The sequence below is a fragment of the Saccostrea cucullata genome, unplaced genomic scaffold (assembly GCF_032062105.1).
Source record: "Saccostrea cucullata isolate Sc308-1 unplaced genomic scaffold, CSIRO_AGI_Scuc_v1 ctg2375, whole genome shotgun sequence".
NCBI classification, from domain to species: Eukaryota; Metazoa; Mollusca; class Bivalvia; order Ostreida; family Ostreidae; genus Saccostrea; species Saccostrea cuccullata.
The window spans coordinates 31,221-59,039 of NW_026931665.1; the positions used below are offsets into that span (position 1 = coordinate 31,221).

The following is a 27,819-nucleotide window of genomic DNA, read 5'->3' on the forward strand; positions in this document are numbered from 1 at the left end:
TAATTAATTAATTAAAAATAAATAATGACAAAAATAGTGGAATCTATATACATTGAAAAAAAAAGATTTATTTGTCACTATCTTAATATCATTTATATGATAAAATATTACACATACAATGATGTCATTTATATTTTTAAAAAATGTAACCTCTTTCACACATCAAATAAGCGTTTCTCTGGGAAGTGAGGGAAAACACAAATATAGGACTCCCAAGAGTGGTGACGTGATTGTTTTTTTTATAAGTAGTTCCTCTTTTTTAAAAATTAATCGTGAAATCGTTCAAGTGCAATAAGGAATATAATAGAAATAACCAGTTCATTTTGAACACCTACTTTAAGTCTTTAAGTGTTTTGTTTTATTCAAATAAGGTTAGATATGTTCCCTTTGAACAAGAAAGCGATATTAATAAACAATCCTTGCATCATGGTTAGATTTAATCTTCACAGTGAATGGCAATAATTTTCTAAAAAAATAGTAGTTGGTAAGTTTTTTCTGCATTTTTTAACTTATCGGGATTTAATTGTGATCATTTATATAATATAATTTGATCCATTTCAGAAAACATTTTTCTTAAAGCAAAACATATAAGAAGAACTCTAAGAACTATAAAAATTTATATTTATTGAAAAATGCGTTGTCTTTTATCCTTATAATAAAATATCAAGAAACAGTTTTAACAGTGGTAATACTTTCCTTTTCTTCATTTTTCTATTCATGTTTTGAAATTATAAGCAAATTACCATTAGAGAGAGAGGTTTTTTTTTTTATTTCCTCTACTGACAAAAAAATTATGGCATGCGTAAATTTCATGCCTTGCTACAGGCATATTAAAATTTCTGCTCATTATATTGTCTTTGACTCTCCCCTTGCCTTCGTCTTTTCATTACTTATTGTCATTTGCTGTGGTATTTAAGTTGACCGTTAAAGTCCTGACAAAAAAATCATGATACATGTACGTGTACATGTAACTGGTCAGATGAGAATCTTGGTTACTAAGAACTAAAATAAGTGTAAAGATCTAACCAACCGTGAAATGTATGACTAAGCGTAGAAAAAGTGTTAAAAAGCTAAAAACACGTGCAACTTGATGACGACAAATTTGTCAAAAATATTCTTATAATATCTGATGGACTTGAGGTATACATATTGATTTTCAGGATTTGTAGAAGAAATTCACTTTTTGTTTACTTGTACATTGACGGAAGTTCCATGGCGTCCGGCTTTTAGGTTGCCTAAATAGGGACAAAGGCAACAACGGGTTGCTGTGCAGTCGCTAGTAAATTTTCTCCCCATAGTACGCCCTAACCGTCTTCAGAGAGGACCTTAAGGACAGATGATACAAACAAATCTTATCTTTAGAGGAGACTTAATATCATAACACAAGTTTAGAAAAGTTGATAATTCTTAGAATTTTTTTCTCCTAAGAACTGGAAAATGAAATGGACTTGGAAAATATTAGTTTTGTAATATAGCATCTATCTCGCCCATATGCGAATAAAATGCTTTTATCTTGGCAGCGCAATATTTTTTGGCGCAGTGATCTCTCCTTGTTTCGGCACGAGTTATCTAACTTTCAAATATATAAAGAAAGGTGCCCGTGCTGCAAACTCTCTCTTTGCCTGTAACACGCTAGTTGCAAGGTTGGTGTTAATCAAATTTGAGAAAACAATGGCTAAATGTAGATTTTTGAAATAGATTCTTGCCTTAAAAACTTTTAATTGCTATTGCTATTTTTATGAATTGGTATTGTTTAAGTATCGATTCGATAACAAAGGTTTTACTTTAGATCAGGTCAGATGCATTTCAATTTGTCTATTTGCATCACCATGTGCTAGCCGCCATCTTTGTCCCAAGTGAAAAAAATTAAAGTAATCGAATGATATCATGTAGGCCATTGAGGATAATTATTTCATTTTGATAACTCTATTTCATGCGATTCTCTGACTATTTGACTCTTTTCTGCTTCATTTCTTTGTAACCGATGACTATTTATTCAACTTAAAAAAATGCATAAATTCTTAAGAACAGTTCAGGTAAGCATATTACTATTTCTTACAAACATTAAAATGTTATTTTATATCACTTATGTTAACACCAACTTTCAAATTGGTGTCTACAGGTTTCCAGCTTGTAGAATGTACAGTCTCTGCTTCCACTTAAACGGGGTGGAGGGGGGGGGTGTGATTTAAAAATTAACCCTTAGTGCACAGGAGAAATTGTAACAAAGGAAAATGTCTCAAAAATATTTCCAATTAAAAAATGGATGGATATCATGCTCATGTGTGCATCTATTTACATATCTGTCCATCCAGATAAAGCAATAGGAAAAAAAAATATCTATATACATAGCAGTCTCCGACAAATCCTCAGAAAAAAAAAACAACTTGCCCCTACGCTAATCTTCCAAGGTTTTAGAAATAAGACATACCCAGAAATTCAATTAATTTGTCATTATTTCCGTAGCTCCTTTCAGGTCTTCAACCTTGAGTCTTGGGACTACAAATCCCACTTCTTTTGTATTGGGGCAAGTACGGAATTTGGATTTTTATCTCAAGTTCATCTCAAGTTATCCAATCCTTAGGAAGATGGAAATCGGATTGCTATAAAACTTGCAAACGTATTCCAGGATTTTAATTTACCTCAAGTTATATATATAGTTGTTTGGGTAATCAATTACAGAAATTTAAAAAAAAAGAAAGAAAGAGCTTATGCAGAAGCTTAGAATATGCCTGTTAGGTGTGACTTAAATTTGCAAAGATTAGATATTTCAATTTGGTGGCAAGCTTGCAGTGGTATATAATTTAAGGAGATGATATTGGGAAAACAACATTGAGAAAATTAAAGAATGTCAGGTTCAAATTCTTGTAATTTATTAAGGAGATCCAATTTCCTCTTGCGCACTTAATATGGGCTCATATTCTGCTCACATTAATTGGCATTATTCTGCATATTATCTGGCCATGGAGAATACTAGAAAGGGGTTTAATGCATTTTTCTTTAACAAAATTTGTGATGTTGGGGATTCTGTAATCCACTATCCTGACATCAAAAAATCATGTCAAAATTTTTGAAAGGAATGGGGTACATTTATCCAAGTTAAAAAAATAAACTTTTCTTAAAACAATTCAGGGTGTATTTAAGCCAATAATTAGGCATGCATGCAAGTTTTATCCATCACAGTAATGACGGATATCTGGAAAGGAAGGGTCACGGCTGTTTGAGGCCGCTCAGGACCCCCACTAGTAAAGTGGCCGCGCCCCCATTCGTAGATGCTTTGTTCAAGCATATACGACTGGGGTCTTGTGGCGAACTGAGCGGCATACATCATTTGAACTATGACGTAACATGGGTTCATTATTGGACCGCGGCACCACACAGGGTCAAAGTTTAATACTATGTAAATATTGTGACACTGTACACAAAACTATTTTATTTTTATCTTCTTCTTTGATTTGCCTTCTGCACCTCCCAGAGTCATGGATGTGTGATTATTATTCTAAATATTTTATTTTTTTCCTTGACTTTTGCACCTCCCAGAGTCGTGGATGTGTGTATATTATTGTTGCACTGCAAGTTTTTTGTTTATTATTTGACCTTGACGTCTGCATCTCCAGGGGTCAAGGTCACCTGATATGTTGATGTTGTACTGAAATGTTGTTGACCTTGACCTCTGCATCTCCCAGAGTCAAGGTCACCTGATATGTTGATGTTGTACTGAAATGTTTTTGTTGAACTGAAATGTTGTTGTTGTTGCTGGGCCTACCCGTTGCTTGGAGGCCCGAAATAATATGTTGTTATATTATTCAGCAGTTCCCAAAAGCGCCAAATAAATAGAAAAACCATAAAAAAATTGTCTTTTATATATTGCGTCTGTCCAAGATAAAATTATAAAAATGGATAAAACATACTCAGTAAAGGTTTACAGATGAAAATTTCAGAATATGTTAGCTTGGTGCTAAAAGTGAAATATAAACTTCAGAAAAATATACCAAACCAGGTGAATTTTATGAGGAAAAGCAAAATGGTAAAAATAAACCCTATGATGTAGGGTGATTTATATTGTTTGTTTGTTTTTTGTGTTTGAATTTTTTTTTCACCTGTAAACCTTTACTGATTGTGATTTGTCCATATTTTTTATTGAAATATTAGTACCCCGGTAATATTTTACAAGTCTATTTCATTTTCCAGTTCTTTGGAGAAAAAATTCTACGAATTATCCACTTTTCTAAACTTGTGACATTATATATAGTCTCCTTAAAAATAAAAATTGTTTGTATCATTTGTCCTTAAATGGTTTCCAATCAACCGTGACGATGACTTTGACACTTAAGGATTTCCATCCCTAATGGGGCCAAATTCCCTACCCTTAAATGTCCATCAAATACAAAATACTCTGATATTATATTAAAGTATTTTAAAAATGAAAAGGATTGACACAAGAAAGTTTCAAAAATTTCATTAATTAAGCAGTACTGTAGTTAACTAACAAAGATTGCATTGAAGTCTATGGGGAAAAGCGTTCCTTTTTTTCAAACAAAAAATTTTAATACTTTGAATATCAATAAATCCTGCGGTGGAAAGATGCATCGAAACATTAAAAATAGAATGACAATTGAAAACAATTTTTTTACCGACTACAATTTTTTTAATTGATTTTTTTTATTAATTAAAAAAAGGGGAGATAACTCTTACCAAAATTCAAGGTTATAAACTAGGACATATCCCACTATACATACTAATAGTAATAAATGGGAAGTATGTCTAAATAAACTGAGTATTCAATGCCGACTTATCTGTTATGTATTTAATTTCATTGAATTTGATCCTATTAGGAATTGAATACCTTAACAGGGCCAAGTCAAGATCGGGTTATTCGTTCTGCCACCTGTTTAATCTCCACCTTACTGCAATTAAACTGCTAATAATATACTCTTCAAAAAAAGAAACGCATAGTAGAATTTTAGTGACACATTGAACATAAAGATTATTTAGTAAAATGATGCATTGATACAACAGAAATGTGGTAAGCAACAAGAATACTATCTAAATAGCATAATTACTCAACAATTTTAAAATTAAAGACATTTTAAGAACATAAAAGATCAATATCTGGTTTGCCCCCCGCAGACACAAATGATAGTCACAAATGGCATCTAATGGAAGCAAATGTGTGTAATAAAAACTGCATAGGAATACTCTCTTACTTCAAATGTAGAACTTTGTCAGCTGTTGTAGAGTCTGGGGATGTGATTGTCTTTGGCAAATCATGCCAATCCATTTTGTCCAATGCTGCTTAATTTGGATTAAATCTAACGATTTAGATGACTGTGGCTGAAACAGGTTGGTGTTTCTTTACACGAATAGGTGTGTCAAACGAGCCATATGGGCTGTGTATTGTGAGATTGCAATACGGCTCTAGGATGTTGCAAACTTGAATGGGTATGTGTAGGTAGAACATGGTTAGAGTACCTTTTTCAATCAAAGTCCATTGAATTCAAACCAAATCAATCTTAGTTTCTTATAATACCCTTTTCCATATCATTACACTACCACCACCAGCTTTTTTAACGTCCTGGAGGCATTTATCTGTCTAACATTCATAACAAAGCATTAGCACTCTTAAACTTTTAAGAGGCTTTCAGATAAACACTCTGGACTAGTAAGTTATTCAAAATGTTCAGCAGTGATGCTGTAGTCATACTCTATTGATCTGAGATCTCTGAAGTCGATATTTGGAGTGTTGTGGGGTCGGAATTATCCTCTTGCAATAATTCGTAGTCAACTAAAAACGGTCTTGTTGGATGATCTGTGCAATTCAGGGATAGCTAGTGCTTTAGATGACGTCCTTGCATTACATTCATGCAATTTACGTAATCATCGGAAGTGATGCTGTGCTGCTGATGTCACACGTAGTCTACTTTCTATTTTTTGCGAACATTGGGTGTTCGATGTTGATGGTTTATGTTTTATAGGTTAGATATGGTCTGTTTGTAACATTAAAACCTCTTGCAATTGTAGATTACGGTATCCCTGCTTCCAGTCGCCCATTTTCCTTTTTGTCCCATGCAACATTCAGATGCAGCATTTTTGGAAGCTTCATTTTTCAGATAAAACCAGATTAAAAATATCGAGAACCCCCGCTTTTGATAGCCCCTTTGTACCTTAAGGAATTGCATAGAAATTCAACAAATGAAAATTGAGATCAAAATATTTGGGGGAAATTTTGCAGAATCAGGTCTTTTTGTCTGTGAGACTTTTAGAATAGCTGTAAAGTTAACAATTGCATTGGAAATCATGCATTTTACTCGAATACATCGTATCCATACAAAAATAAAAGGTATGATAAAACTATCATACATTTTTCAGGGCATTGTTCCTACTATGTGTTCTTTTTTTGAAGAGTAAAGATGTATCTTATCATAATCATTACATACACCATAAAACTGAGGAAATCAGCTGAGAAGAATAGCTCGATTTGGACCTTGGAGCTGGTCAACCTTACGTTACTGTTCCTCTCACTGGCGCATGCGCACACCGTTTGCCTATTTTTTTTTTTCTGCGCGTTTACCCAAGTCCATTGTAGCCTAGGTTTTTAAAGATATTCTTGCAAACAATAACATTAATCCACTTGACTCGTCTCTATAAAGTTAATCTTTTCCTCATTAATTGTCTACTGAATGAAAGATAGGATTGGAAAAGCCGAAGATGGTCTCATCGAAAAGGTTAAAAACACAGACAAAAAGGATAAACACACAGACAAATTTCATGGAATGGAGAAACAAGGCACCGACAGATGCACAAAGGAGACATTTTAGATTATGAGAATTTTCAATTTTCACATGGAGGGGAGGGGGAGGTTGTCCTATCTCTTTCACTTACTTATGACCTATGAGGCAAATTCAAATGGAATTTTGGTTACATTTTCATTGAAGATTATTTTAATAGTTAGACAGAAATAATTGAAAACGCATAGAGAAAAATAAACTTGATAAACCTCAAAAGTTAACCCTTTGTTTCTTTTCCATTCAGTATATTTAATTTGCTCTCCTTGTTTTTATATATGTGAATATTTTTTTTTTCATATTCATCCATTAACACCGTGTTTCTTTGATCTCTCTCTCATATATATATTATGTATTTCTTTCATAGAGAATCTGAAGAGAGTCAAAGAGGTTTAAAAGGAAAACCATTGGTTACAATCTATTCATGTAATAACTTGCAGTGTCTTCCTATGTTCAGAATAAGTTAACCTTTCAAGGAAGAATAATGAATTGTTGGTGGATTGGATGTATTGTTATGTTAACTGGACTTATGGGTAAATATTTACTGTAAGCCTTGATTAAATCTTTCACGCACAAATTTCATTTCGTACCTATAGGACCTATTTAAACAAATGTAGATTATAAGAGAATATGTGGAAGAGGATGTGTGTGTGTGTGCGCTAGGGGTGAAAGCAGAGACAGAGGCGGAGAGACAGAGAGTAGACAGAGCACTTTAGACGTTTTTGCATTTCAATTTGTGTAACATGAATTTGTAAAACATTCGAAACTAACTATAAAGATTATTTCAATGTGTTTTTATGAGACTTTTTGGTCCTATGTTGTTGATGTTACAGGAAGGGCAACTAAAATATCTTCAAATCTTAAATCGCTCAATCTAAGCAGTATTTCTTAAATTTGTTATAAAATTAACACCTGCTGAAATAAATATTTCCAACTATCAAATACCTTAGTTGATAAATATATGTTTTCGTTATTTAATTGTACGAGGGTTGTCCCATAAAATCGTGGACAAGTTGTCTCGCATGAATAATAATCATCACTGTTTCTGAAATTTTCACTTCTTCTTAGTACATATTTTCTGAATAAATATAACTTTCAAATAGATATATGCATAAATAAACGAATTATGAGATTTAATATTATATATTGTATCGCCTTACGGCGCACGGATGATAACATCAAAGTGCCTCAAGCAGCGTCAGGTACCTCCAGTTTCATCTTTGCACTAAACATAAACTTATATAAGTCCCACTTAAATTTTAAAATTTCATTGAAGCACATACTTAACACATAAACAATTGAGGAACAAATCTGGCACAAATGTACGATCTTGTGATGATTTATTAGTAAGATACGGACATTGTTCCAACATCATTCAACTAATAAACAATCTTATATATTGACGCGGTCAACATTGACAGCATCCCAAACAAAAACTTTTCTTAACAAATCATGCCAAAATCACATACAAATCATATCAAACTCACGAATTCATGGTTTTGAACTATGATTTAGACACGATCCATTGAATGGATCATACTGAAATCATAGATGACAAATAAGGAAGTATGATCCTGATGTGGTTTGTTTCGGGGGTATGAGTCTGCTGTGATTTTCTTGCGATTCTGGCATGTGCCTTTAACTTAGAAAACAAAGGAACATGAGTTTGAAATGATTCGTTAACTTTAACTGCTAAAAGTTTGTGATTTTGATATGGTTTCTTAACTTTGTCTTTAAACTCCATACGAGTTACACATGATCTGTTAACTTCTCTTTTGAGAATTGTGAGTTTTATATGATCTGTTAACTTTGTCAGAATTGGTTGTATGATCCTGATATGGTTTGTTAACTTTGTCATCTATGATAGGTGAAAATGCAAGCTTTAAATTCAATCTAGCTTGGAGAATCAAACAACATGCATACATCAATAATAGCCATATTTAGAATTTAAAGAGAACAGGAAAATTAAGTTTTAATAATTTAAATACTCACAGCGTATACTGGTACTTACAAAGACAATCATTTTTTTTTGAAGTTGAATGAAATGGCAAATAAATAAATTAATACAATAATTCATAAATAAATTAGCACACAAGTATACTGTTTAAATAACACAGCTAGGATTTTATTAAAATCTTTCTCTCCATATAATATTTGCGATCCACTCCCAATCTAACTTTGAGGCATCAGATTAGGATTGGCTCTCTGGTCAGTTTCAGAGTCGTAGTAACCTTGTTATGCAATTCTCCTGCCGGGCAGCACGCTGTAGTATAGTGGTTTACAGCTTATCTAGGTCAGAATTTGAATTCTGATAAACAAGATGTGCGCGTTTTCTTGTTGCCGATTTCAAAGAAAAGACTTTGCATCATATAAGCAATAAACACAAGTGCTGGACTATAAACTCTACTCGGTGAGTATAATTAATTAATTTTATTATTGATTTTTTTTAAAAAAAAATTTCTAGCTTCTACCAGTTATAGTGCATGATTTAGTTTTTCATTGTATATGCATGTGTATAGAAGAGACATTATAACAAAGCTTTACATAGATTTGAATTGAAAACTTAATTATTTAAGCATCAAATTGACCTCCTTGATTCAAATAGTTGTTGTACATATACATTTGTAATGTTAATCATTATATAAAATGTTTATTTATAAAAATGAAATTCTTTTGCAGCTACTGTCGATCAGTTCCATCTTCATGATTAACATCTGAGTTGCATTCAAATTACCACATTCGAAAGACCTGCCTTTGGTGAAGACAGAATTTGTGTACGTAATAAATATTACATTTTAACAATATTATTCTTTTAGTGATTAATCTAATTCTTTTCATTAATGAACATGATGAAATAGGGAAAGTACTTGAATTTTTCATATTTTCATGATCTAAAGATAATGATAATTATGTTGATCTATAAATAAATACCATTTTCTCTACGTTTCTTTTCAAGGTGTTACACAAATAGAGAGCTTATATCAGAGGATAGACTACCTAATTGGGAGCCTTTTCAGTGTTTGTGATTCTGAATAATAGATCCACCATTCTGCTGATTCTATAGTGAACAAAAATTTGTAATATGCTTTTGCAGAATCGTAAATAAGCAGTGATTTCAATGAGTGCTGGATTATTCTTTAAGAAGAATGGATTTCTGTGATTCTGTTCTTATAAAATTCAGTGAATAGTTTGGATAATGTTTTATATTTAAATTGTCATCTGATTATAAGGAAGATTATTTGTTGGGATTATATATTTATGACGTCATGGTTCATGTGACATGTGTATAATTTTTTTTTTGTAACTGAAATTAAATATTAAATATTAAAGGGATTTTATTGCAAATATCAAAGTGTTTAGTAAAATTGTATCAGAAGTAGAATTTTCCTAAGTTGTTAACTTTAACATGTTTAACAGATCATACCAGGATCATGATTTTGAAACGAGTTGTTAGCTACAACAGATCATACCAGGATCATGGTTTTAATACGAGTTGTTAACTAAGATAGATCATTCTGGGATCATGGTTTTAATACGAGTTGTTAGCTACAATAGATCATTCCGGGATCATGGTTTTAATACGAGTTGTTAGCTACAACAGATCATACCAAGATCATGGTTTTTTTACTAGTTGTTTAGTTTAACAAATCATCCCAGAACCATGATCCATTAGCTCATTTGCATGTGAAATTTTCCTATACCGAAATCATATCAAAACCATGGTTTAAACATGAGTCGTTAGCATGATCCCATAGGCTGTTTTTTCTGTTTGGGATCTTTAGTTATTACAATTGTAGTTTGTCTGTATGTCTTTTATTACCTCGGGACTCGATCAAGAAAGATTTTACTCAGAAAACTCCAATTTATATACTAAAGATTTGGCAATTTTGGGGGGATCTTTTTCTTCTGTATTCATTTAAATTTCATATGGCGTTATTATTCCATCTAAATCATAGTGAACTGATCTCCGGTGCGCGGTAACGTCACCAAACGTCACCATTTTTCGTGTGTTGTGTTTACCACTTTCCCATTACAAATGCTCAGGAAACTGTCAAAATTGACCAAATACATTAAAAATTTTTAAGAAGACAACAAAATAAATTGTGGAATTGAATAAGGATAATTTTTACCCTAATCTTATCTATTTAAATATTTTGTTTTTAAATCGATACTCCTGTATTCTCTTATAAAACCTTCTTTTTTTGACCGTGGGCCGTAGGGCCTTACCCTGTGCACATTTAATCATTATAAAATTTATACTTTTCTGTATATTTTATCTAAAACATTATACTTAACTTAAATATGACAGATAAACATTCACTGAAAATTTCAGCTTATTACGTCCGTTATTTTTCGAGAAAAACGCTTTGTCCACGATTTTATGGGACAACCCTCGTATACGAAGTTATTGATCTTTGGAAAAAATCAATGATATTCGGATCCCAAAAAAATACATTTTAGATAGCAGTAATCTCAGTCATATTTAAGACATAGTTTGGGTTTTTGCTGTACACATGCAATCAATTCATGAAGTAAAGTTATTATTAAATAATTATAAGATTATCAGATATCCAATGATGGTTGAATGTGCAACAATCTTTATTTTGATTTGATCATATATGAAGCTTAATTTGTTGATTGGGCAAAATCATTCTTTGCATGATCGATACAGGGCATCAGAAAATAGAAAATATAATTTCTAAAGCTCAAATTGTAAATAAACTTTAAAGGTTCTGAAAGAATGGGTTTCCCTTACGGTTCAAATTGCAAAACAATTTTGTCTGACACTTGTCCACGTTTTCTTCTTTTCCTTGTTTAATATAATAATATTTACAATATTTTTTAAAGCTTTAATCTTATGTCATCATGGCATTTTTATGTGATTATTTGTACTTTCTTTAAAAAAATATTTCACTCATTGATAAAGGGATTTATTTATGTTTTGTTGTGTATAATTATTGCAATTTCTTTATTGCTCTTCTCTTGTTATAGAGAGTTATGAACAAATTTTCAATGGATCTTGGTATGACGCTCACAGACATTGTCAGAGCTTGGGAGGTAGCATAGCTTTTGCCATACCTGATGAAAAAGAGGGATTTTTTTGGACAGCATATTATCAAAAGCTCTCCATGTGGATAAAAATATTAGGTAATAAAATAGTATGCAGTTTTTATAATATTTTTTTTTTCTTTCGTAATATTTCTTTTAATTGTTTATTAATATTTTTACCTTATACACATGTACCAACATGAATAGTTGAAGCAAAGATAGTAATATAAATATTTCGTTTAAATTATATTACATTAAAGGAAAAAAATTCCAATATCCATTTCTAACACAACAGATATGAAAATATGATACTTGATATACAATTTTTAATAACTGAGTATATATTGATGTTTATTTAAATGGATTATATAAGATACAGTAAATTCTTACTCAGGTTGCTATGATGAGAATGCTATTTCAATAAATGAAAAAACAACATCTATTGTATTTTCCATTGGGATGTGTCAGGAATATTGTACAAAAAGAAAGACAATTTTTTTCGGAATAAAGGTACGTAGATAAAGTAAAATAAAAAAAAAATCACTGTAATAACTGTATATCTACATGTACATTATTTTTAATTGATATTGACACCAAGTAGTCACATTTATCAAAATTGAAAATTCCATATCATGTAAAATGTGGATTTGCTATCTACTTTTTGAAGGAATCAAGATGTGCATGTATAGATAAGCTACCAAGTGTCTCGTCTTTACCTCCAAGTCAATGTAATTCCAACTGCTTAGCACTATTAGACATGCAAGTACTACCTTTCAATGAATGTGGTGGTCAAACGGCTTACAACGTTTACATTTCAGGTAAACATATCGAACTCTTACCAGTTATATATAGTAATATAACTTTCAATATTTAAGGCCCATGGAAATATAAATATTTTCAGGTACTGAATCTGAAATTCAAAGCACAGAGACAACTATAAATACAGCATGCGTAGCAATACAGTGCAGTGGTGATTCTAAATACCTCTATGAAAACGACTGTAATTTATCTTATTCGAGGATTTGTGATAGAGAAGGTAAATCTTAAACAAATTCTTACGGTCCCTACATAATTCTATATTCCATTTACGTAATGCATATATATTATCTTACGCTTGAATTAAGCTATGAACTTACTTTCAAATTTAAAAGATGCTAATAACTTTTATCCTTTAAATCACTTAAATCAATTTAAGATTTTTTGTTCGGATTCAGTCGTCGTATTCTTGTTAATAATAAATTTGATACACGACTGTATAAATGCAAAACTGAAATTTTGATATTTTTCAAAGGAGAGGTTGACCTTGATAATCAACCCTGGCAAAAATCTATGGAGAGGTGTAAAAATTCATCATTTCCCTCATATCTTCATGGTGACTTTTCTTTAACAAATGTAACCCAAGCGTGTGTACGTCATGGAGGTCGGATTGTTGGTCCATCTTGGATTGGTATTGCAAATCAAATCTATCGCGATTTCGATAAAAAAGGCAAGTACATATATACATTATATGGTGGGAACAAATAAAATGTTTTAGAAATATATAATATAAAGTATGACGTTTATGATTGAGGTTTTTTTTTTCTACGAAGAGGGATTGTTATGAAACCATTACCATTGTAACCGATTGATTCATTAATGAAATAAACCTCATATCGATATGTTTAACCATTAATTATCCAGTTTTATATATAATGAGATTTTGATATCACTCATATGTTTATCATATTACATAATAATCGATAGTACATACGTGTATGCCATTTGTATAATTTTTGATCTGCCATTGAAAAGAATGAATAAGCTTTTACCTCAGGTATTATAAATTTATTATTAATATTTGGTCTTTGTTACGATTTTACCAGATATTGAAATAAATAGGGCTACTCCTCTCACGTGTCAAAGATGCTCTAAGAGAGGATGTCTTATGGTTCAAAACTGTTCAGAAATCGCACAGTACAGATGCTTTGGGGTGCGTGTTTCATTTTACTCTAATTATAAAAAAATATTTTGTTGTATATTAATAATTTAATGTTGGGATTAACCTGGGTTGCCTACGTTACAAAGATCTCACCAAAACTTATCATACCGCTTCACATTACGTTTAGCACACATGCACATGCATGCACAATGTGAAGACGGTTTCAAAAATGACACTTTCACGCACAAAGGGGAATATTGACAAACGTAGAATTTTTGCGTGACCCACTAAATTTTTTTCAATTCCGGAAAGTACTAGGTTTTAGAAAATTAAAGGTTTTAGAACTTAAAAAATCTATTTTAAAGGAGAAAAATTAAAAAAGTAAAAATAATTTCAGTATGCCGCTAAACGAAAAAAAAGACAGTTGTCAATGTTCTAATATTTTTTCTCCGGTATTTACGAAGCCATAGCATAACACTTTTGTTAATTAAAATGCATGTTCTGCGGATATGTTGGTCTCACCGTTGCATTTTTTTTCTGTTGTAAAGAAATTTGAAAGAATATTTTATGCCAGTGGACAACTACGACACTAAACATTTTTTCAGGGTATTGACAGTCCTCTGGGCGTAGATATTGTGCTGATTGTTGTAAATTTTAATTGCGTTATTGTGTTGTAACAGTAGTGCACATGGTGGTCTCTTTCCCAAACAGTTTTTCATTTTATGGCTTGATTTGACTTATTTTAAGGTTGTTATAGATTAGCATTAATCACTTTTTTAACTGGCAGAGTATACAATCTAAGGTGTAAGTTCGAGCTCGTTTTAATTTATTGTTTTCATATTACTTCAAAGAAAGCTTCATAACTGACATAGCATGAACATCAGATAACATTTTATGCAATTAATTGATACATTGTAAGTGTGTTTGCTTTATTTATCTTTGATAATTCCTAGCTTATTTTTGACATGCCACATGTAAGCGGTTAGGTTTTTATGTCATGTTTATGATCAACACCTACAGTCAATGAAGGATTTTTTTGTGTCCAAAGTGGAAATCCTTCAAATTGTTATTGAAACAGTTCTTATTAATTATAGACTTGGCTACTTTTTAAAATTTATCTTAATAGCTGACTACTGTGCACTTAGATATGGAGCCTTCACCATGATTGAAACTTGTTATATTCCCTGTGCTTGGATTTACCATTATCTTGTACTACATCATAAATGATACATTAACTGTTCAGTCTTTTTCAAAATATACATTACTCAGAGAATCACTGTCTTTAAACCACCAAACAATTACTGTAAAATACAAAACTGTGTTAATTGAGATAGTACACTATGACTCCCTGGAGCTGCCTGTTGGCAGAATTCACAACATAAGAAAGCCTGCACATTTATAACTTTTAATATGCAGACAAAGAAACAGACAATAAATCAAAATATATGGTGGGAAAGGTCGCATACAAAAACTTTGTGTGGAACTGGGGAGGCGGCCAGTGTTCCAATTTAACTACCCAATGTAGGGGACCCACCGGGAGCCCTATGTGAACATATTACTGTTCAGAGCCTGAACGGGTCACCGCGCTCTGAGAAGGATTGTGATGCCTGCCCTTCTCGACCGTCTCCTGAGAGCAACCTGGTATAATGCATGAAAGGGAGGACCCAGTAGACTGCACTAAGAACATGCCCCAGACTGTAGGATCCCCTCCCTAGGTTAAGAGGTGGATGAGGCACCAGCTATTGACCAGCTGTGAGCCTCTCTATTACAATTAACCTTTAAGTACTCCCTTTTGTTACTTACTTTTTTAACCATCTTGCCCCCTGCTTTAGTAGCAGGTGGGAGGAGACAACAGGTTTTGGAGCAGAATTAATGATCAGCTACCGCAACACACTCCCCAGTCCCGCTACAGACATTGAACAATGTCCCCCACAAAATTATAACAATGTTCTGTATTTAACATAAAAAGTAAATTATTTAGCGATGAATATAAATGTCTATGCTCTAACCATCCATGTGTTTACTACTGTTTGCACATAGGGAAATAAAGTTTCTGTTTTACTGGCTTGTGGCAGGAAAAAATCTTTGATTGTTCTGCAAGAAAAACTGCATTGCTGCTTGAAGATAATTCATAAATATTTGGTTGCCTACATTAGATAAGTGTGTGCCATCAGTACGATAGAGGTCAATTTCTGTTGCTTTGATATTATGATCATGTTCAATAACACATCTCTCTACTTCTTTAACCATAATTTTTTAATAGGCTTATTTATTTATTGTTGACCCTTTTCGTATTGATTTTTGACCCGTCCCCAAGAGGTGCATAATGCCAATAACGCCTTGGGAGTAAATATGACCAGACTAGCTTAGTTTTAGGCCACAGTACGAGTGCCGTTCAAAAATTACGCGGACTGTGCTATTATTTACTCTTATATACGTCATATAGTTATGAAAATTCACAGAAATATGTATTTTTAAGATTTCAATAAATTTTAGGCAAAATTTCTGTATTTAAGAAAAATTCTACTAAAATTATCGCTATGTTGATATCGCTGACGGAGAGGTACGGAGCAAGACAAAAAAACTGAAGCAAAAGCATGCGGAATCCAAAATTTAACTCATTTATTTTCTATTATTCGCGATATTTTTCGACAATTTTCTCAAATGTATCTTTAAACTGTTCTATTATTATGTATTTAGATTTCTGACTTGATATTCGAAGTACTAACAGAAATACAGTGATTTTTCCCTGGTGTGATCCCCGAGCAAACGACTGTAAAGATGACGTCTCCTGAATTGACGGCGCACCACAATTTTGTAAAATTATGTGTAATGCTCGAGATATCGCCAAAATAGATCCAAAATATGCATAATAAAATATGTAGTTAACCAGGGTATTTGTGACATTCGTCCACAAATAGCTTTTTGAAATTTTAGACCGTTAGACCTCTGTAAAAAGGCTATATGGGAGGACGGGAGGAAGATTATCGGCAAAAACCTTATCCGTAAAAAACGTGATTGAGAGTGACCAATGTCACGCTATATCTCATAATTACCTACAGTTTTTGGTTTTAGAACAAAAAAAAGAATAATATTCTTTACTTGTTTAATAGATTTTTAGCGTGACAAGAAATTGTGTTTGGATTGTTGAGTAAATAAGGTAACTCAAACTGTTCAGGAACTCTTGGGAAAATGTTGAGAAAATGAAAGCTCAATCACATATTTTTGTATAATGCCCTTGACGTCAAAGATTTAGCTGCTCCGTGACTTAATGATATGTCCTGATAAATCACTCAAAATTGATACCAACTTACAACATTTTGATATGAAATTTTGAATAAAATATAAATAAAGATTCTTTTATATTATGTGTGACATTTTGCCCGATTATGTAGTCAACTATTTTTTTTTCTGTGCAACAAGTCCGCGTAATTTTTGAACGGCCCTCGTACATTGTATCTGTATAAGGTGCATTGTGCCATATGTGAGGAAGATTTTGAGGTAATGTCACCAGAAGTCAGGTCATTTTATCCGACATGAAAAATTAACCAATCAGGGGGAGAAAATTTAACAGACATAGTTGTTAGGGTTTGTTCAACCTGATGCCACTGAAGTCCCTTTACATCATTCCAAGTTATTGAAGCTGGCAAGTTCAAATTAGTACCCCAAGGCCTATGTTCTGCTGCTACTCCTGCCCAGTATGGTATTGAGGATCCAATTATCCAGATGGACACACTTGGAAAGTTTTGTTGAAATTAGAAAGGACTAACTGTTAAAAGTGTTTAAAGCATATAAAATTGAAACATACTGAAATATAATTCTACAATTATTAATGATTTTAAAGTTCTTCCTAGCTGAGACCTTAAAAATCTGTAAGAATGTAGTTTGATAAACATGAGAATTCCATCTCCCTTGTGATTTGATCTGGTTGATTGATACCCCTTGTTTTGCCAATTCGGTGGCCATACCTATGCGAAAGCTATGTGACCTATAATGAACCGGGACTTCAAGAAATTGAGTGCTTTTTGCAAACTGATTGAAATTGAAAAAGTGTAATGGGTTTGTTGTTCACATGCAAAAGCAGCAAGTTGCAGTTGCTTGACCTAGATTTGATATATTCTCTGATCTGATTAACAGGGCGGATCTTATAGTCAGGTTGATTTTTTAATATGACTAAAGTTGATAGACCTATCTGATCATTTTTAGACTTTTGGATTTTAACTGTGAGATTATCTGTTGAAACAAAAGGTAAATCAGAGAGCTGAATGCACAGACCTTCGCTTACTCTAAATAAACCAAAATAAGCTAAACAGAAGGATGCAGCAAAAAGTGAAGCTTCATAAGAAGATCGACACACAACCGGAAGGGTCTGAATAATTTTGATGAAAATGTTTAGAGAGATGGGAATTCGTAAATCTTTGTTTACTCCGGCTGATCGACGTAGGCCTTCAAGTGTTTTTGATACTACATATACTTTAGTTGTGTCGTTGTGACCGTTGATTGTATGATGATGAGAAATGGCACTTAAGTACAAACATATTGTTCGGTATGAATACTGATGGAGGAACAAAAAGGTTATGTAGTGTAAAAGCTGATCTACCGAGACTGGCCAGGATTGATCTAACCCATATTTTGTACGAAATCCTTGAAAATGCTCAAGTGCTGTGTTGTATGCTTTTTGTGTGTTGGCAGAGAGAGAGTTATTTAAAAGCCTTGATGCCTCTTCTTCTAGATATCCCACACATGGTTTGGAACTGGTGTAGGGAAGAAATCTGCTTCTGGTGCGAGGTGTCGGAACCGGGCCCACTGTGAACGAGATATTGCATCAACAATTGAGTTTGCTTTAGTAGGGATATATGAAGCTTTAATTTGTATGTTGTATTGCAGTGTAATGAGTACCAGTTTGCGTACAATGTTTAAAACTCTATCTGATTTGCTGGTAGAGTTGTTAATAATGAGTACCACTGAAATGTTGTCAATGTGAAAAAGAAGTCTAGTGTTTTGTAGGTCTTTGTTATAAAGTGTAAGAGCCACCAGCACAGGTAACAGTTCCAAAATTGTCACGTCTCTAAGAATGCTCACTGAACCCCAGTGTTGTGGCCATTGACTCCCAGCCCACTTGCCACCAAAATATATCCCACATCCACCCCGCTTTCCCCCAGCACTGTCTGTGAACAATTGAACGGTGTGACTATCAACCAAAGGGGTGTTAATAACTGATACTCCATTGTAGTCTTTCAAAAAAGTTGTCCATACGAGTAGGTCAAGTTTGATATTTTGTGTTATTCTGATTTTGTGGTGGTTTGTTTTTTGATGCCAATGGTAGAATTAATGAGGCGTCTGCAGAATGCTCGACCTGGCGCAAGCACTCTGCAAGCAAAGTTTAGAAGTCCCAATAGTGAGTGCATTTGTTTAAGTGTGACCTTTTTGGCCTGCAACACTGTATTGATGTTTTCTTGCAATTTTTCTATCTTATCTGTAGATAGTGACAAGGTCATGTTGCAAGTGTTAAATCTAATGCCTAGGAAAACTAAGTCATTGGTTGGTTCTACAGTCTTGTCCTCAGCTATCGGTATGCCTAAATCTGAACAGAGGGTTGTTGCAACCACTATTGAAATAACGACCACTATTGAAATAATTATATCAATAGTGGTTGAGAGTGCATTTCAATAGCAAACATAATTGGTAACCACTATTGAAATACGACCACTATTGAAATAATTATATCAATAGTGGTTGAGAGTGCATTTCAATAACAAATATAGGTAGGAACCACTATTGAAATACGACCACTATTGAAATAATTATTTCAGTAGTGGGTGCGAGTACATTTCAATATAATAACCATAAATTTCAACCACTATTGAAATACAAGCACTACTGAAATAATTATTTAATAGTTGGTGAGAGTGCATTTAATGTAATAACCATAGGTTTCAAACACTATTGAAATAATTTCAGTATCGAAAGAAAAGTGTCAACACGTCAACAACTTCTGAAATATTTATTTCAATATAAATTGGATTCATTGTTCAATGCACTATTGAAATCAATAATTTAATCCATATTAAAATCTTTATTTCAAAAGTGAACATTATTTCAGTAGTGGTTGCAACCTATGTTTGTTATTGAAATTAATCCTGCCAACTATTGAAATAATTATTTCACTGGTGGTCGTATTTCAATAGTGGTTATGACCTATGTTTATTATTTAAATGCACTCTCAACCACTATTGAAATAATTACTTCAATAGTGGTTGTATTTCAATAGTGGTTATTACCTGTGTTTGCTATTGAAATGCACTCTCAACCACTATTGATATAATTATTTAAATAGTGGTCGTTATTTCAATAGTGGTTGCAACAGAGGGTTCTAGAATGTAGCAATGGATTTGCGCAAACCGCGGAAGACTTGGGGCCACAAAAAAGAAAATCATCAAGGTAGTGAATAATATGAGCATTGCCCGAATGTTGTTTTGTAAGCCAATGTAAGAATGATGCAAATTTCTCCCACAATGAACAACTTATGGAAGACCCAAAGGGTAGCATTTTGTCGAAATAATAGTAACCTTGAAATTTAAACCCCAAGAGGTCAAAATCAGCTGGTGATATCGGGATAAAACGGAAAGCGGATTTTATGTCAGATTTAGCCAATAATGTGTCAGTTCCTCAAGAAGCTATACTATCTGCTGCCTCATCAATGCTTGCATAGTTAACAGAGCAGGCAAAAGGGTCAATAAGATCATTAATAGAACTTCCTTCTGGATATGAGAGGTGATGAATTAAACGCATATCACCGTCCTTCTTGGGGACTAAACCTAATAAAGAAACTTGTAAACAAACAAAAGGAGGGTTTGAAAATGGCCCTGCTGCACGTTGTAGCGCTACCTCTTTAATGATTTTATTTTTAACTATTGACAAATTTTCATATAAACTACTGAGATTTCTGCATTCTCTTGCCCCCCGTTGGCCCTGATATTGTAGCCTTAAACCAAAAGTAAAACCCTGAAGTAAAAATTTGGCATGTTTATAGCCTTCCAAATGTTTTGCCAATGAGCTAGTTTTTACAGGTGTCTGTCCTAGTGAGTAAACTGAGCGATTGTTTTGAGCACTTAACTTGAGGGTGTTTTCCTCCACACTGGCTACACATGTGGTTATACCTGCATCTGGGGAAAAAAAGGACAGGGTTTACCATCATTGTAAACAAAACAGCAACCCCCAGTTTGTTTGACTAATGGTACTTTATTTGAGGGAGTATTTTGCACGCTTGTAACTTGCTGACTATAACTTGTGTGTGTATTTCCAGCTGAAACATACATAAGCTAGTATTCAGAATTAACTTTCCCCCATGGAGTATTAGGTGAATGGGGTTTGCGTAGACGGAACTGCTCATCATACTTAAACCAAGTACTGGACCTACTTGCTGCCAGCCGAATGTCTCCGATATACCGGTATTTTGACATATCCTGTGCTTTAGAACTAAACTTTTCTAACATAATTCTAGTAAAAATAAAAAATGCTGAGGTCCATTTCTCTATAGGTAAGAAAGTGTTTTTTCTTAGGGTTAGCAACATATAAGGTGCCATTCCTAATCTGCAGGTTGCCTTGCAATTAAAATACTCTAATTCTGCAGCTGATTTCAGGAGCAATGACAAGTCGATAAACTGACCTTCCCAAACCTCATTTTTTTTATTTTATTAGGAATATGGGCTCCTAAAGTATCAACAAAACTGAACTGACATACTGGGTTATTTTGCACATGTTGGAAATTATCGTGTAATGTGACCTGAGACTCACCGGGTAACTCTGATTCTTGTCCGGTATCAGTACTTGTATGTGTCTCATGGCCCGACAGGGTCGGCTCTGCAGGAGGTGGGAGAGGGAGAGGGTCCTCCGAGGGACGCTTTGTTTGCGCCTCCGGGCGGGGACGTTTCTTCCTGCCTTTACCTCTGGTTGCTGTCCCGATATCATCTCTGCGCAGTTTATTGGCAACTGTTCTTTTATCTTTTACTGGGGGGCATGATGCTGTAGGTACGTTTGTTGAAGACGGATTATCATTTTTCTTTCCATCTTTACTGATCTGGCCACGATGCTTGGATGTTCCAGAAGATTCCAGAAAGTTCCGGTTAACAGGAGATGGATAGCTCGTTCGATATTTGAGACCGAAATGAATGGTGGTTAACTTGTACCAAACATATTTTGTGATAATACCTAAGCCAACCTAAATTAATTTGTACTATTTGATATTCATCAAATAATTTTGCTTGTTACAGAAGACTTTTTTTAGGGCAATTGACATTACATTGGATAAGAAGAAAAATTTAATGTATTTGAATGTTAAAATCAATTTTAGACTTGTATAAAAACAAATACATATGAATGCTTAATTTAAAACTGTGATTAAAACTATCTTAAATTTATCATTAGGTTCGTCCAACGACCAAAAACACTCCTTCAGTTGAGATTTCCAATAATGTGAGGAACAATTCACCGACATCAGTATCAACAGCTGAACCAATTAACACAAAAATTACTCCTTCTACTTTGAAAAACAAAACAACGACTAGAACACCAACTTTAGCGAACACCATATTTCAATCAAAAATTACAATTCAAACAGAATCCTCTGGTGCAGGTAATTCAAATCGGGTAAAACGTCATTTCAAACTAACATAAATTGTAATGCCTTTTCTCATCATAATAGTCGCCCGCTTGGCGCAGTGGTTAGAGCGTCTGCTCTAGAGTAGCAAAGGAAGGAGTCAATCCTTACTCCTTACGTCGCAGGTATGGCGTCTCCATATGAGTGAAACATCATCGAGCGGGACGTTGAACAATATACAATCAATCAATCAATATGTGTATAATAATTGCAATTTTACAACTTAAAAAGATCCCTCCCTGCTCAATAACCCTGAGTGCCGAGTATAGGACAAAATTTTCAGCTCTCCACCGGCAAATGGTGGCGTCTCCATATGAGTGAAAAATCTCGAGAGGGACATTAAATAATATATATGTACAATCGATTAATCTTATCATTATATGATCAAATATAAAAAAAAAATGTTTAAGCTTGAATTTTCAAATCAAACACGTTTTTGATCAATCATGTTAATGTCAAACATTTCAATTGAATTTGTATGTCTTGTGTTTACGCATCATACATTTTAAAGTTTATTTCTTTTCAAAATACTATTCATCCCCCTTCTTGATTGTTTAACTGAATTAAGGATATCTTGGAAAGTTCTCTGGTACCGACCGAAGACTATTTTTTAATGGCTTTTCAGTTTGTTTTTTTGTTGTTGGCCAATATCCAGAAATAAAAAAAAAAGGAAATAATCAAACTTGAATTTTTTTTCAATACTTCATCGAGACATCAGCCTATAAAAACGTGTTATAAAACCTGATTATATGAAAAAAAATGTTTCTCTAAGCTTTTTTTTATCACAAAAGCTATTTTTTAACACATTTTGTATACTTTCTTTTTACGATTTGAATTATATTGCGATTGTACGCTTGATTTTGCTCTACGGGTTGTTGTTTCTCGGAGATGGCTGATACAATCTTCCTGAAACTTTCCTCAAAAGACGATCACTGGTTGTAGTTTTGAAGTGATGACGTTCAATTTTAAAATGTCTACCGTTGCCATGGAAACTACAAAAAGCGAAGAATGTTGTCCGAGAGTGTTCTCTCTGGTCCTTTGAATATCATCAAGAAACTTTGATTTAATGATTAGTATCTGTAAATGTGCGATTTGCATTTAACAATTTCAAATTGTTAATAGTTGCCATGGAAATAAGGGAAAAGGGAATATTCTTTAACTTTATTTTTTATACAAAGTACTGTAAGGATTGGTACGAGTTGTCCAAGCTTAGCTAATGGGTATTGTTTAAGTGATGGAAAATAAAAGTGTTGTCCAGTTTGACGTGACATACGTTATTGCTTGCAATAGCAGACATTCTTGTTTTATTTACATTTTGTAGCAAAATAATTCTAAAGATTATCTCTTAAATTCTCACTTGAGATAAACTCCCAGTATAAATCCAAGTGTAAATGTCTTTTATGTAATATGTTTAAAACATTTTTATTAGAATTAATGTAAATATATGATTTAAATTGTTTGCTTTATTGTTACAGAAATAGAGACATATCTTAATATTCTTTTACCCATAAGTATCATTCTTACATCCGTTTTGGTGCTTACAGGAGCGACGGTTATCATAATCAGGTATGAAGTTATGTAATAACGCCTTGAGTACAGATGATAAAGCAGATTTTGTTATAAAAATTGAAATAAAAACTTGATTAATGTTACAAGGAGTAAAATTAACTATTTTAGCAGTGTAGTTTCACAAGAATGGATTTGAAGGGAATAATATTTGTGAAGATTATTATAATAGCCACAGAAAGGTAGAATATTGAACTTCATAGATGATTTACGATTGTTTAATATATATTTTTAATTTATTAATCAGCTATGTTAAGGATCGTAGTGGAAAATGTTAGCATTGCATCGTTTTAATATGTATTAACCTTTAAAACATGCAACAACTAAGAGCATGTACATCTATAAAATGTGATATATAGCTATCAATAATGGATAAAACTTGGCTGTACAAAGTATCAGTAACATCACATGTATCAGCTGTTTGTCACGTGACAGGAATAAACATAGAATCGTTTAGCTGAATGAAGCAAGTAAGGAAAGTATAAGGGCATACGCTTTTTTTTTAAGAAAAACATTCAATTTGATACACATTCAAACAATTTTAAACCCTCGAACTAGAAACGTTCTGGGGTTTCGTTTGTGTTGTTTGGGAAGTACTAAAAATTCTGCCGAAAATGCGAACAATTAATAACTTAAAACTTCGATTTCGCTTAAAATATGTTATGAATAAAAGATCAGCACCAAGCACTTTTCAAACTATACACTCTACAATCAATTAATATTCCATAATCCAGCTCAATCAAACTAGTCTATGCTTTTGGACTTTTGATGTTAATCACGATTTTGCAAATCGTTTGAGCGATTTTCTATACATTCCTTCTCCCTGTACAGATCCACTGATTCTAAATAAATTCATATTCTAAACTCATTGCATTAAATAAATAATTTTCTTTAAGTATAGATGATTGCGTCAAAAAGATTATTTATGTTTACTGAAGCATTATTATAAATAATAAACCAGAAACACTGTCAGTGCTCGAGCTGAGATTAGCCATTGTCGCCAATTGCAGTTTTTTTTTCCAAAAGTGGCGAAAATGAATTTTTTAGATATACCATGTACAAAATTTGTGTAGTCCTGTTTAGCTCCTTTGTTTTTTTTTTCAATGTATACAGATAAAGCCCTTTATTTAATGCAGTAGAGGTGTGAAAACTGAAAGCTACATTCAGGAAATCATGTCTCGCTTGACCGAACACAGCTGACTAGGTGACTAGCCTGGAGCAATAAAGGGTTAAAAAATTACTTGAAATCATATATTATTTGGATTAAACAAGGGGGATAAAGTGTTCGAAAATTGTAAAGAATGGCTTCAAATTTTACCTAATAAAAATTGAAAAATGTGCACATTATACCATAAACTGACAAAGAGTGAAAAAGAAATTGGTTTGGAAACAAAATTATCTTAGTAAATTACACTGATTTATTTACAATTACATGAGCTTGCATATTAATCCCTGAAGTCTCCAAGTTGCTAAAATAAAGTTTTAAACCTAATTTTCATTACTTTTTAATTATACTTCTTTTCTAATTTTCTCTAAATTAATAAAATGATGAAAATTTCCATTAAAAAAAAAAAAGTCATATATATTTACTAGGTCTGTTGTCCCCCCTTTCCCCTTCCCAAGCAAAAAAAAAAAATTAAACAAGAGGATATTTTCTGTCAAGATTTCGCTGATATCAATTCAATATACAATTAATTGTATAATTCCAACGTGAGTTTTTTTTAATGGATACTACCATAAGCTTTAAACATTACAATTTTAAATCAATGTCTGTTATAAAGATAGTAAAGAAAATTGAATAACATAAAGTACATTGTATTGTCGAGAAATCAGATGTAAGTATGCCTTTCCATATGCCTTTTCTGAAAAGTGGCGAAAAATATTTTCGGTCCAGTGGGAGCCCTGAACACTGTTATCTCTTCCTCTTGATCACCTGCACTGCGTCATCCCAAGGCTGGTAACGTCATATTTGACGACAGTCTTTCTACCATTACTCGAGAGTATTGTTATCAATTATTGTAATTTTAGTTTACAAGATTTTACATAAAATAGGTTTTTTACGTTTTTACTAAAGTTAAAATATACTGCAATTAAAATAAAGGGTTAAAATTTATGAATATAGTTCACAAATCTTCTCTTACCGCCACTACTGATCAGAAATGTCACAATTGAACGGTTAACAAGTCGTAATTTTTTGTGCAAAGGATCGTTCGACCTTAAATACATGTGGTAGCAATCGGAAGTCATACAATGCTGAGTAGAAGTTAAAAAAGCAAATATAGTGAAAGTTAAAAATTCTTTAGACATTTAGCAGGTTTTTTTTAAGTTCTGGGGGTTCATTTGTGTTGTTTGGGAAGTTCTAAAAATTCTGCCGTAAATGCGAACAATTAATAGCAAAAAACTTCGATTTTGCTTAAAATGTGTTATGAATTAAAGATCAGCTCCAAGCACTTTTTACACTATTCACTCTACAATCAATTAATATTCCATAATTCAGCTCAATCAAACTAGTCTATGCTGTTGGACTTTTGATGTTAATCACGAATTCGCAAATCGTTTGAGCGATTTTCTATGCATTCCTTGTCCATGTACAGATCCACTGCTTCTTAAAAAAAAATCATATTCTAAACTCATTGAATAAAATAAATAATTTTCATTAGGTATATATGATTGCGTAAAAAGATGATTTATTTTTACTGAAGCATTATTATAAATAACAAACCAGTAACACTGTAATCTCTTCCTCTTGATCACTTTCACTGCGTCATGCCAAGACTGGTAACGTCATATTTGACGACAGTCTTTCTACCATTACTCGAAAGTATTGTTATTAATTTTTGTAATTTTATTTTACAAGATTTTACATAAAATAGGTTATTTACGTTTTTACTAAAGTTAAAATATACTACAATAAAATAAAGGGTTAAAATTTATGGATATAGTTCATAAATATTCTCTTACCGCCACTACTGATCAGAAATATCACAATTGAGCGGTTAACAAGACGTCATTTTTTGTGCAAAGGATCGTTCGACCTTAAATACATGTAGTAGCGATCGGAAGTCATACAATGCTGTGTAGAAGTTAAAAAAGCAAATATAGTGAAAGTTAAAAATTCCCTAGACATTTAGCTGTTTTTTTTTAAATTCATAACCTATTTATTAATTTTGCTATTAAGTCTTTTAGTGTATTCTTACAGCATGTTCTTTTCTGATTATTATTTGTAATAAAAATATTTTGAAGATGGAGAAAATGTGGCGAACAAGACATTGATCAAATAGAAGATCAGCAGCAGGATGATACAAATCAATATGCACAAGTAGACAAGACAAGGAGCAAGAAATCTATTTCATTGGAACCACAGCCAAAGAGTCCTGAATGCTCAGATGTTAGGGGAATGGTTAGGGCAAAGATTTCCTATACTGAGAAAAATGAAGGAGTCTATGATCACCTTGGAGAAACAAATTTCCCCAAGGAAGTTAAGGAAGAAACCTATGATCACGCAGGTTTTGTAGTAGGAAGTGGAGACTGCGATTATGAAACCACACAAGGTATTCAGAGACGGGAACAGGAAAGCACGTACGATCATGCTGGGATAATTCATTCTGAGGCTGCTACATGCTAAATACTAAAATCGTGATGAATATAACGGTCCTACGCAGCACAGTTAAGGTTACAAAAAGGAGGCGGAGCCTAATTTGTATGGGAAAACTTGACTATGACATCATACACAATATACGTCATACAACATTTCTTTAAAATACCACAAAATGAGTTTATCTGCTAATTTAACCAATAAGAAATCATCAAACTGCATAAAAACTTACTACATCGTGTTGTTT

General features: G+C 32.9%; 1 protein-coding gene across 3 annotated transcripts; it reads left to right on the forward strand.

Moving 5' to 3' along the window:
- The first annotated feature begins 350 nt into the window (after positions 1 to 350).
- Positions 351 to 27,634, forward strand: LOC134233239 (uncharacterized). Of its 3 annotated transcripts, none has more exons than XM_062715220.1 (10): positions 351 to 484; positions 7,153 to 7,331; positions 11,778 to 11,933; positions 12,229 to 12,344; positions 12,502 to 12,652; positions 12,736 to 12,870; positions 13,697 to 13,803; positions 22,180 to 22,387; positions 23,887 to 23,977; positions 27,221 to 27,634. In XM_062715220.1, exons 3-10 carry the CDS (start codon positions 11,915 to 11,917, stop codon positions 27,600 to 27,602), a joined length of 1,209 nt encoding a protein of 402 aa, XP_062571204.1. In that variant the 5' UTR covers positions 351 to 484; positions 7,153 to 7,331; positions 11,778 to 11,914; the 3' UTR covers positions 27,603 to 27,634. The 3 variants fall into 3 exon arrangements, with proteins under 3 accessions (XP_062571204.1, XP_062571205.1, XP_062571203.1); XM_062715221.1 differs by having other exon boundaries at positions 7,153 to 7,318; positions 11,778 to 11,944; XM_062715219.1 differs by having other exon boundaries at positions 7,153 to 7,318.
- The last annotated feature ends 185 nt before the right edge of the window (positions 27,635 to 27,819 follow it).